The sequence below is a fragment of the Copadichromis virginalis genome, linkage group LG11 (genome assembly GCF_057382275.1).
Source record: "Copadichromis virginalis isolate Kocher_CV1m ecotype Utaka linkage group LG11, C_Virginalis_male_GT1.1, whole genome shotgun sequence".
Classification (NCBI taxonomy): domain Eukaryota; kingdom Metazoa; phylum Chordata; class Actinopteri; order Cichliformes; family Cichlidae; genus Copadichromis; species Copadichromis virginalis.
In genome coordinates this window covers 10,048,245-10,061,158 of record NC_140628.1, presented here as the reverse complement: position 1 = coordinate 10,061,158, position 12,914 = coordinate 10,048,245, and the positions used below count along the sequence as shown (strand labels likewise).

Genomic DNA, 12,914 nt, shown 5'->3' with positions numbered 1-12,914 from the left:
GCCATACAGCTGGATCCGTGTCTTGCACACGTTACACATCAATGCACGACACCAGCAGTCTTCAAGAAGAAAATCAAAAGTACACAGCAAAGTTTTCTGAAAACCTTTATATCAAAGGATGTGACAACATTTGATATAGATGACAGACATTTTCATATGGCGAGTATGGGTTGAATATGAATGAACAATGAGATGTCACCTCTACAGCCTTGAGGGGGATAAACATGACAAAGACCACCTGAGGGACTTTGAAGCATAAACCCTTTTCAGGATGAGCAAACTGTTCAAAGAAGGTCCTCCTGGAAATAAGCACTGCTTAGCTAACCTTTTAAACGAAAGGAGACAACTGCCTTGAGATTGTATGAAAACATCAGCCAGAAAACTGCATAGATGGTTCCCTGTTTGCTGAGAGGAGCAGCTGGAATGATAATTGATGCTGCAATTACTTAACTTACAGGAGTCCGTGGAGGGGGAGAAGGCAGGTCAGGAATAATCTGAGAAGACTGCCAAGCCCACAGGCTCTCATCAAATCAGTATGATGAGGCAATCCATGTTGATAACACTATTTTTTTATCTTTTTGCAGAGGGCATCTTCGTAATATTTTGAGTCCATCCACATTGCTGACGGATTGCTAAACTGAATCGCATCCACTCAGATAAATGTGGACATGTTTGAAATGGAGATGGATGACCAGTGCTGTGAGGCCTGCTATCCACAATTTCTCAGGCCCTGGCCAAACTCTATCAGCATGAATGCCAAGCTTTCTCCATATGAGACGGTTGCCATAACAACCGAAGATCCTCCATCCAGAGAGAGGACACATCTCTTTGTGTTCATTTAAAATCATGAGCTAAAAAGGGCATTTCTTTTGCATTTGATTGGTTTAATGCGCACTAACCTGATACACCCTGACCTTTGAGCATTTGTGGATAGAGGACAGTGGAAAGAGTAAGGGGGAAGGGGGTAGAGGGAAAGGGGAAATAGAGCAATGGCAGGCAGAAGAACGAGCAGTTAAGTACTTACTTCCCTGTTAATCCGAATCTACAGGGTCCGAGGTCGAGGAAGTGAGGTGGGAAGTAGAAAAGAAGACATACAGGCTAGTTAATGAAAGAAGCTTTAGGAGGTATGGTTAGAGACAGCAGGGAAGCCTGCGTGTGCATAGGTGTTGATGAGAGAACAGCAAGAATTAGCTTCATCGTGTGTTAGTGCAATGACTTTGTGTGAATCAGTGACCTAAGGCCAATCCTGTTTGATCAACTCTCTTATCTCTCAGTTGTGTTTTTGTTGAAATTTGTGTTTTCTTTCCTTTTGAATTTGGCTTTAAAATTATGCAAACAGTATTTTCATTGCATCTCGCAAATTCAAAGCAGCTAGTAAGCTTATATTAGTACTCTGCTTATTTAGCATTTTGCTCTCGTTGGCAAATTCATGATGCACAGTTAAACAGGGCGGTAGTCCTGCAGTTATTCTGCATAACCAGATGATGTCTTCTTTATTCTGCATTTGCTTTAACTCATGCACTGCATATAACACTTAACAACGGAATGTGGTGTGTTAGTTACTTATTTAGCCACAAGATTTCGATACCACACTCAAAAATTCTTTTCATTTTTTAACTTTTAGTCTTTGGCAGTCAGTTCATGAACAAAGCCGAGTACAGCTGTGCTACCGATTTGCAATGAGGAAAAAAGAAAAGGAAAAAGCATTCTCCCGTTAGGCCGGAGCTAATTATGCTTAATATTTATCACTTTAAAGCTTATTGGTGCACGCCTTACCTAACAGGACTTTTGAAACCGTACAATCCAACCAGCGCACCGAGGTCTACGAACCAACTCCTCTTGGACATTCTGAGATCCAGACTTTGAAGCAGAGTCTTTTCAGTGGTGGCTCCTAATCTTTGGAACAACTTACCTTCTTACATAAGAGCTGCACAGTGTCTCTATCATTTGAAAACACTTTGAATAACCTATTTTTTCTCCCTTGCTTTTGGGTCTAGTTGAGCGAGGAATCTTATTTTTCATACAAAAACAGCCTTATTTACCTGTTTTATTTGACTTCTAGTGTGTTTAATTAGTGACTGTTCCATAAAGTGTATATTTTATATAGCTTTTACAGCACTCTGGTTAACTGAGGCTGTTCAAATTAAGCTACAGAAATAACCTAATTTGACTCTACAGCAGTCTCAGTTTCTTGTGTGCCCCTTGGGACAATTTTCAACCACCACCCGCGACAGACCATTTCTAGAAAACAGACAACTATACCATTGTAAGAGAGATATTTTCAAATGCAAACAAGATTGGTTCATACTTTATTTCTTAGGCTTGATCATTAAAAAAGCTTTATTTGTGGGAAGTGAATGGGCTGAGCCAGAACCAAAACAACAAGAACAATAAAAAAAGTGTCATGATTCACAGCAAGCGAGTAGTTTTCATTTAAATTAGCCCATATTGAAGTTTTCCTTTATACAGTCGAGCTTACAACAGAACTGAAAATGACTCAAGTAATATCAAATAAGGGCTTCCTCTAATTTCACTGTAATATACACACTAAAAACCTTTTTACAGATTTAAATTCATAAAATATCACTGAGGCACAAAGGCAGACTTAGTATAATTTATTAAGATTTAAACACTAAAAAAGCATGTTTGCTTTAGTTAGAATATGTGATGACTAAGTTCAGTTTGATCAGACCTTGTAAAAGCCTGCGAGTGTTGCTATCAAGGTGCTGTCCACTGTTTGGTAAGTGTGAACATTGCACAACGTGCACATGCACGACGCTACTATCCGTGCCAGAGTTCATTACCAGGAGGCAGTCTTGAGTCCAGATGAAAGCTAGAAAGTCATTCAGACATGCACTCCCGTCCTGTTAATCTGAAAGCGTCTGATCGTGTCATCGTCATATCCAAATGGAAACCCTGGACCTCACATCACATCACCAGATAGGTACTATAAGATTATGACTACATCTTTATAAATTGCTCAGATCGTCACAGAATCCTTGTAAAAGTATAAACAGCATGAACTTAAAAACATTTTTTCTTTTCATTCAGAAATAATACTCGTTTACCAGCACGATGCACTCGTTGCCTTAATGTTTGAATGTAAGACAGCCTTGCACATGCTGAAGCCATAAGAAACAGTAACATAAAGGGGAATTAGATCTTTATAACACAATGCTGTCACTTTAACAGGCAGATAAAGCCCAAAAGTGTAACATATCCCATGTCTGAAAAGGAGTTGTACTGCTTTTAAGGATTTAACATTACACCACTGTCTGTCACTTTTTCAAACAACAACAAAGGCCCTCTCTGCACTGCCTGTCACTACAGAATTGCATATGCATGCATATCTCAACACTCGCATGACAGATGAGTGTCCTCCTTGTCTGCGTATCCCAGCTAGCCATACTCGTAGGATTTGGCGCACATTGTTGGCTGCGTATGCAATCGTCATGAGGATGGGAAGAGAGGGTTAATCACACGAAGCGCAGTGTAATCATAGTTAATCCTGAAGCACCCGCAGATTCAGCTTTTGCTAATCGCCTATTGATTAACTTATCACCTTTTTTTCTGCGTGAACACTGCCCAACAACACTGTGTGAAAAGCAAGTGAACAGATTTAAATTTGGACGAAAAAAGTAGAAATTTAAAGCAAAAACTGAGAAAATCTTTGTATTTTTAGGGCCTTCTTATGCATAGAACAACAAGATATTACTGCTATTTGTTATTTACAATATTTACATAGATTAACCCAGCATGGATAAAGAGTGTAATGGTGTAAGAGTATCTTCCTGAAGTGGGAGGAGCCTGTTGAGCCCAGTTATGAGGTGAGCCCATGGAGACATTAGGTTCAATTTCTTTGCTGGGTAAATGTCATCTGTTTTAGAGTTTAAGAATTTAAATAAATATTGTAAATGTGTGTTTGTTTCTGTCACGAACACCCCAAAACTCTTGATGCAGATAAAATGCAAAGTAGCAACAGCCATTAAGCACTGCTCTGCTCTCTCTGGTCTGCAAATGCTACAAGAAGCTGGTTCAGATATGCAAAGTTCTGTACACATCAGAAAGAAAATGCAAATAACCAGTCATTAAGCGACAAAGAGAGAAAACAGAGATCCAGCACTTTGTCCCCTCTGCTCTGAAAGCACGATAATGTTTCAGAGGGAGGAAAAACTTTTCCATTTAACCTCTGGTGAAATAATCACAGGCTGTCCAAAATATGCTCCACTGCGGCTGAGTACTTACAATTCATCTCGCTGGGTCAGGGAGTAACATCACTGACACTGACACTGTAGTGGCTGCTGAGTGGTGTTTTCCCTCTAATGCCCGCATGTCTGTGCCCTCAACGCTAATGGAGACCCTCACAATAACTACAGCCTAACAGCAGGCCAGGTTTTTAATGCCCTCTCATTGTAATGAACTCTCTAAAAGCATCTCACCACTGGCCTTTCTGTACAGAGTGTCAAACATTTAATGATACGATTTGGCCAAAAGGTAGAATTCACCCAAAATCAAGTCAATGTGAGGAACTAAAAATGACATAATTTGTCTTTAATGTATATCTTTTATAAATGTCTGGCAGACTGTTATCCTAAAAAAAGAAGAATTATTTAAACTCTAACCATCCTCAAATGGAGTTGGGTGTACATAAGCACTTCTCTCTTTTATTCTTTTGTTTTACAGTCTGCCATACTTACAGTAGTCCCACTGAGAGGTGTGCAAAATAAATTTTGCAAGATCTAGATTGCCAGACTTCCCTTGACATTTCTCAAACGAACAGCAGTGTCACAACTATGACAGAGGATTCACAGGGAAACTGAAACACAAGTTTCTGCTTTTTTCCCCCACATTCCTGGTTAAATCATTTATTAATAACTAACTGCTGCCTTCTAAGCACACGCACTTCTGTTTTCTCAGTAAAAAATATAGCCTCGGCTAGCTGTAATGAATGACAACACATATGAATGGGACACGTTAGCAACATACACATGTATTTCATATGATAAGTGAGAAATGTTGACTGCATGTGGTGTGACAGGAGGTGAACGGTGGAAAGGATCATCTCTGCTCGGCCCATCCAGAGATTGAATGACGACAGGGACGTCTATTTAATTTAGGGGGATTTGTAGCATCGTACAGAAAGGTTCATCTACTCTGCAAAGCATTAAATATATTTATCCTGTTCTGTTTTAATAAAAGTGATGGCACAGGTAAGTCTGGGTCAGGGATCCAATGTGGCAATTGACAACCATGGCATTTGGCAAAACACTGGCGGGAACGGTGTCTGATTGGATGAAAGCCTCCAGGTGAAAGTGGGGCAGCAGACTGGTGGGCTTACAGGAATGAGAGAGATGGACTGAGGCTTTGCAGAGTGTGAGAGATAGAGACTCGGCAGAAGCTATTTGTGTCCCATATTGAACCAAGACAGGAAAAAACAGAAAAGCAGCATCAGACTTACGTCAATGTAGTTTGCGTTAATGTAGTCTGAGTTGGGGTCTCCCAACAGAGGGTGGAGCTTCACTCTGTGTCGATCATCTGAGGGAGATAAAAATAAAAGAGCAAAGAAATATTGAAAATACAACTGTCACAACATTTTCTGTGTTTTTATTGATTTTCTAAACATTTTCTGATTACTTACATCCCAGCAAGGTGTCATGCCTCCCTTTTGTTTTGTCTTTTTTCTTTGTGCAGTCCCAGCCATCAAAGAAGCTCTGCGGATGAAGACGACACTTGTTGAAGATTTCAAGAGCAAAATCAAACACCTCCTAATCACAGTTTTCTCATGTTTTTCCAAGACGAAAAGGAAGATTGCATCTTGCGGTCAACAAGGAGCAGCAGCTTAGATCGAGAGCTCCTGTACACTAGGAAGTTTGGGGTTTTATGCATTATATGTAATTAAAGAAAAGATCTGTGTTAGCCGCAGATAGTCCTCGTCTGATCCCAGAGCCCTAATAAGTCACGGACCCCCCATTTGCAGCTAATCTTGTTAAAGCCCTCAGCAATTTAGAACTGGGTTTAAAGCTTTTGTGTCAATGAAAGTATCAAGAGGCAAACCAAAATAATCCAAGAATTAATTTTTTTTCCCCACAGAGAAATAATGTCAGTTACATACAGTTCAGAGTGTCAGAGATACATTCATCTGAAACTAATGAACACATTTAAATGTCAAGCTTCAGCTTTAATTAAAGCAGGTGAATTATGTACTGCGTATTAAAGAATACAACATGCCCAGAGATTAGAAATCAAAAGCAATTTGTCAGATAAACACAAAATCAAACACTATCATCATATCTATCATCTTGTGTGTTTGCCATCTTGTTCCGTTTATGTAATTCAGGATGGCGGGGGGGTGGAGCCTATCCCAGCAGCGACAGAGAAAGAGGCAGGGTACACCCTGGGTAGGTTACACAGAGAGAGCGAGACAACCATTCACACTCACGTTCACATACTAAGAATCCCGTTAAACTAACCCCACTAACTGCATGTGTTTGTACTGTGGGATGAAGCACCCAAATGATCCCACACAGACATGGGGAGAATATCCTAACATCACACATATAGGCTCCGGCCAGATGGACCTTGCGCATTTGCTTCTAAATAATCCCAAATAAGAGAAAATAACTCCGCCACAGGCAATGTGGTGCATGAAGACGCTCGTGTTTTTGATTACTAGTGAATTAAAAAAATACCAATCGTTTCCTTAGAATTAAAGGTGACCATAACACGATGGAAATGCTTCCATGAAATGCGTGGGACTGTAAACAACAATACATGCTGTCGTCATGGCTACAGCTACTAATGGTTCTGATAATGCAGGAACCGCAGGTACTGCTGAAAGCAGTCCATATGAAGCTTGGAGAGTTTTTTTTTAAAAAACACGTGACCCTGACCTCGAGCACAGTTCAGAGCCATTAGGTGATTACTGTGTGTAAGGTTGATTACATTCTGACCAGTACTGCGGAGCAGGAATTGTAAACGGATGGATGGATAAGCTCATCGGTCCAGCTGGATGAGATAAAAAAAATTTCACATTTGAGAATGTCCCCGAGAAGCAGAATTAATAAAATAAAAAAATATGACTAAAAAGGTAAGACAATAAGACAACTGCTTACTTTACAGAACCAAAATCAATCAGCTTTAGGTCATGCTAAGTGCTAAAGAACACACTTGCATCTTTTTGTTCTTGGCTTTAGAAAGTAAGCTACGTGTGTTTCTGTAATAGTGCAGAATACTTTATTTATTTATATATTTATGTATCTCTTTTTCTTTTTAAAGAAAGCATAAGAAATGAAGAGGAGCTAGCTTGTTTTGGGACTACAAGTAGTCCATTTTCATTTGTGTGAGTGAACCTCCAGCCTAGCTTGGTTATCAAAAGCACATTTACAACTCCATCAGTGTGGATGTTATTGCTTTTTAACCAAGAGCGTGCCTTTTAACCCTCAGGTCATTAGCAAAGTAACATGGCTATTAAGAGCACACGAGACACCTTTAACAGGCTTTCTTGTTTCTCTTTTACAATCCTGAGAAAAACAAAAATAACTTACTTGCTATGTGAGATAGAAATTGCCACATAAATCCACTTCACATTGCTGGTTACTGCTGTGCGACATACTGGCTGTTTGTGTACCTGCAGTTTACCAATCACAGTGTGAAAGCAGACAAACTGTCTACCACCTGCTTCATGGATGGCTTCTTAGTCATACTTTAACACATCTCATTCACCGTTATCTGCCTGCCTGCATGGATGCACCAGCAAGCATTTACTCGCCCAAGTTGTCATAAGTCACTCAGTGGCTAAATTAAGCTTGCAAACAGCTCCCTCAGATCTGTGAATAAAAATATGCACACACCAGTGTACCCCCAGTGGTTTGCAGCCACTTGGGGAATTTTGTGAAACTCTGCCCAAGTCTGCATGCTGAGCAGGGGATTACAATGCAGTTCCCCCCGCAGAGAGCCAAGAACCAGCCAAATCCTGCCTAGGATTACACCCTCCTCCCTACTTTTTCCTCCTCTTTTCACACACTTCATTTCTGGGTCTGTCTTTCCCTCTGAATCACTTGTTCTTGTAACCAACTATTTCTCTCTCTGTCCACCTTTTCCTTTACTCCCTCCCTTATTTTATTGACACTACACCTCTGAGCTCTCTCTGCTTGTGTGAGTGCTCTGCTTCCTCTCCTGCTGCCTTAAGAGAGAAGCAGGAAAGTAAAGAAGAAGAAAAAATACAGGAAAAACTGTGAGAGAATGGCAGAACAGTGAAGGAGAGAAAAACAACTCAGGCTTACGAAGGACTGATTAGAAACCATCGCTGGCAAAGATCAGTGGGTGGGTAAGTCAAGAGGATTACATCATTTATTTGTTAAATTATTACACTTATAAATCAATTTTTTTAATTTTAACATAGTGATGTTGTATCAGTGTCTCAGTAGATTTTATGACAGTAACAATCCAGTGGCAGACTTACTGTGCTGGATTAATCTTTGTGTCACTTTGACCCATTAATTTTTCAACCGCATAATTTTAAGATGACAATGAGTGAATTGTGGATCTCTCTGTGATGACTTTCACAATAATCCCCCCCAAACACACACACACACACACACACACACACACACACACACACACACACACACACACACACACACACACACACACAGCCAAAATCCAATCAGAAATCTTATCTGCTAGAAAATATTCTACTAGAAAACAGCAGAATTAACAAGCTCGACCAATGTTTGTTTAAAAAAAAAAATTTAAAGACAGGAAAAAAAACACCAGCTGCCTATTTTTTTTTTCTTTAAACAAACATAATAATTTGGTAGCCCCAGCTGCAACTAAACATCAAATCAGTGTTTGAATGCGTCCATCATTCTTTCTAACCTCAGCCTCAGGGTGCAAAGAGGTATAATGAAAGTTTTGAATTCTCCAGAAAAGCTCTGCCGCTGTTTACTTGTACGTTTCTGCGGTGGGAATACGACGGCGGTGACAGAAACCGCCACACGTATAAGCCCTTTTTACAGCTCACTGTAAATTCTTGATCAGTGTTTTTACAGAGCGCAGGTACTCCGCAGGGAAATAAAAACCTATGCCTGCCGAGGGAGTGTAATATGATACTCCTCATCATTTTCCTTCATAATAGAGAGAGACACTCCATAAAAACACATACTCTTAGCACAGAGGGGGGAAAAAAACACAAACACACACACAAAGAGGTGTGTATTGATTTTTTGAGTGGAGTGTGTTTTGCCCGTGAGGGACAGTTTAATGAGTCTACAAGCAGAGTTCCAGAGGCGGAAACCATGAACCAGAGACAAAAGTTGTTTTCTCCCTCTCTTTTTTTTTTTGCAAATGTTTCAGGCCGCGGGTGACAGAGATGGACTTCTCCTCAGGTTGTGAGCTCAACGTTCTGCCACAATTGTTCCATCGGGGAGAGGCATTCAGAGTTTTGGGCCCTTCGTTAGATGGCAAAGATAGAGACAGCAAAGCACAGCTAGAGGAGAAGGATATGTAATGTAAAATGTAAAAAAATGAATAAATAAATAAAACAGCAGAGATAGAAACGGGCTCGTTATTGGTAAGACTGTGTATTATTATCATCATAATAGTTCAAAGAAAACAGGGCATTTGATCTCAGCGACACATGAGTTTTGAACTCGTTACACCATGAGGAATATTGGCTGACCCTTGATATCACTGGACACAAAAACCTAATAACCCCTACACACTACATTACAGGATAACTGGTGATTTGTACATTTCCTTGTGTTAACAAATCCCATTGAAAGATGAGAACCGCAACTTGAATCGTACTGGCTGTGTCCAAAGCTGGATTTAGCTTATGCCCCTTGGGGCCAGAGCTCCAGAAGAAGACATGTCACCCAGTGCAACATGTGACTCAATAATGAGTTCGTAAAAGTTTCTGGACAATAATGGGACACAAAGCTGTAAGACACACTAAACCAGGCTCTGGATGTATGTTAAGTCAAATACATTTGTAGCTAGTTTGCATCTCTTCAATAAGAAAAATATAGAAAATTACCATTGTTATAATGTAAGGACCCTCAGCTGCACATTATGGAGCATTGCCATGTTTGAGCTGTGACGGGGTCGAGACTTCTGGCTTCCAAATAATTACACACACTCTATATTTTCATGACAATTACAAGAAATCAAATGAGCCAAACTGTGCCCATCGCTAACAGCAAGTGCAAATCCACACGTTGTATTGTTAGATGTGCTCCAACAGAAAACATATACCGGGCATCACTAATGACAGTATTGATCTAGGCATCACAGTCTAATGATTACTTCTGAGAATAACAGAGCAGTGGGAGATAAATACTATCATAAATACTACACAACAGGGAGACTGTTATTTGGAGGCTTGAGTGACTGGGTGGCAAGAGCTCTCTTTTCTCAATTGTCTCCCTCTCACACAAAACGATCCCAGACAGCCCCTTCCTGTCCTCGCCGCCAAAAAAAAAATCTGCCAGCAGTGGACGATGAGGCTCACTCGAGCTAGAGATGTTTAACCTCAAGACTGAGGTCATCTCTAGGGCCCAGATGAGGATAATTATTCATATGCACAACAACAGTGTGATCCAAAAGCCTCTTTAACCTTGGTAATTAATTTCAGTGTGGGATAAGGAGGGCGGATGATGTGGAGGATTTCAGATTGATGGTCTCCCACTTTCAACATTCAGGCTATATGGCCTCTTTACGCTCACAGTTATCTTCCACTGAGGCTGTGGCTAGAGTGCCCTGACACAAGTCCAGGTGTCTGTTGGGATTTTGTATCATTTATGATTGTGAGTGCATGAAATATATTAATTTGCCTTTACTGAATTAGTACAATCAAATGTCAGGAGTAAAACATACAAAACCAGCTTTAAATAAAACAGGGAGGAGAAACTGCTGTAAAACTGACCTTGTGGCCTTAACTGGACCCAGACTACAGCAGCCTTCAGCATGAGTATATCATTTGTTGGGAGGAGTTAAACAATGCTAACATGGTGCAAATTAAGCCAAACACATATTTGGAAACGATTTCAATTCACTTTCATAACACAGCAACAGTTGCCTCAAGGTAAAAACGCAGTCGAGAGAAAACCCCAACAATCAGACGACCCTTATTAGCAAGCACTTGGCGACAGTGGGAAGAAAAAACTCACATCTAACAGGAAATAAACAAATATCTCTTCTCCTGCTGTAAAAATAAAAACAAAACAACAACACACAGAACCTGAACCACAGGCAGCAACAACCCTTGCTTGCTTGTGCGAAAATAAGGGTACGTATACAAGCTGTCAACATAATCTAATAAGTCACTGATATAATTCCAGGTGACATAAAGGTTATTTTCTGCAAGTGTGAATGCATGTGTACTTTAAAATCAATCTCCTTTTTTAGCCTTGGGCACAAAAACAAACAAATAAAACGGAGAAATACCGATCCACAACATGAAATCACAGCCTATAGGCTTTCTTACTATTCTGAAATTTCCAGTTTCTTTGGACACTTTACCAAATATCACATGGACTGGTGAAGTCATGGTGGACTGAATATCTGACCCAATTGAAAATTGCTGTTTTCCACCCCATCACCACAGTAGACGGCTCACACTTTTGGGTCAATCCAGTTTAAAAATCAGTCACTTCTGAGAAATGTTCTCACCTGACTCATGAATCATGGCTAAAAGATGAGGCTGGTGTCAAAATGTGGGTACAAAGGAGAGCTTTTATGAGTTTGTTTAAGACAGGCACCTATCCCACATTGTTATATAATCCAAAATTCATTTTCTGAAGCTTTTCCCAGAAATGCATAAAATATCCAGGAAACCAATGCTTGTTGAAGAGCATCAAATAGGTGCAGTTTTGCTATGGAAACAGTGATGATCAAATGGAACTGATGCTAAAAGTGGATGGGTGATCGCTTTAGATCATGAACTTTGGAGTGAGCAAAATAAATACAACTGATTTGGTTGCATTTTTCATCCAGGAATATCATATGAGGTACTCGGAAATGCTAGAAAAAATAAGACAACTTAATATGTACCAAATTTAAGCCCATCCCCATGAACTTACACAGCCTCTAGTTCAGAAAATTCAAAACTGACATAGTGTGAAGACAAAACTTTACGTGGCTTCAACACATATGGTAATATTATTGCACAAAAACAGCTGATTCTGCAGGGTCAGGGGGGAGGCACTTCTGCGATGCAATGATCCTTTTCTGTGGAATAAATCAAATTTATATCGTCATCTCATCTCACATCTGTTTCTTTCTTTCCACTGGGTACCACTCCAGTCAGATCCCAAGTGGACTAAAAAGGGAACTAGAAGATAACAAAGTGTATAAGAAAGAACAAGTGCAATTCCTTGGTGTTTGAAGCTTTTTGTATGCGCATTCAAAAGCAAGCACAATTCCACCCTTCCTCCTAACAATGTTGGCAATTAAAGTCAAGCATTCCTGCTGAGGGGGAGCCTCAGGACAGAACTAGGACATGTCTAAGAAGTAATGCTTTCCATCTGCCACTGAAACATCTGCAGAACCCTCAGAAGAAAAAGCCTTTAACTACTAGGTGTTACAAGTTGGGATGTAACACCGTAACACTACAGAAAATGCAAGAATAATATTTAGTAATACTAATTATGATAACATCACTATCAGCCAAGTTCTCCGAGCTGTTGGAGATAACTTGGCAAATATCATTTTAGTAAGTAATTTAAGGGAAAGGTGTATTTTCACCTGTCATCTTTAAAAGGTATGATAATGATATATTTAAACTTTTTATTTATAGGAAGGGAAGGAACCACAATTAAATTGGGCGATCAATGTGCCCCTAAGAAGAGAAGACCAAATACAAGGTAAAATCAACAAGTGCACCTATATGTACTAAATTCAAGGTCATCTTCTCC

The 12,914-nt window shown here is 39.9% G+C and overlaps 1 protein-coding gene across 4 annotated transcripts in view; it reads right to left on the bottom strand.

Annotated features, from left to right (window-relative positions):
- The window catches only part of ptprub (protein tyrosine phosphatase receptor type Ub), a 196,516-nt gene that overhangs the window by 25,789 nt on the left and 157,813 nt on the right, over positions 1-12,914 (bottom strand). For 2 of the 4 annotated variants that reach the window (XM_085473068.1, XM_085473070.1), the window contains 3 exons: positions 5,639-5,711; positions 5,459-5,535; positions 1,025-1,042 (listed from right to left, as the gene is read on the bottom strand). In XM_085473068.1, coding sequence (XP_085329194.1) covers positions 1,025-1,042; positions 5,459-5,535; positions 5,639-5,711 — 168 coding nt within the window. The remainder of the gene's footprint in view (positions 1-1,024; positions 1,043-5,458; positions 5,536-5,638; positions 5,712-12,914) is intronic. The other 2 variants (XM_085473069.1, XM_085473071.1) reach the window with 1 other exon arrangement.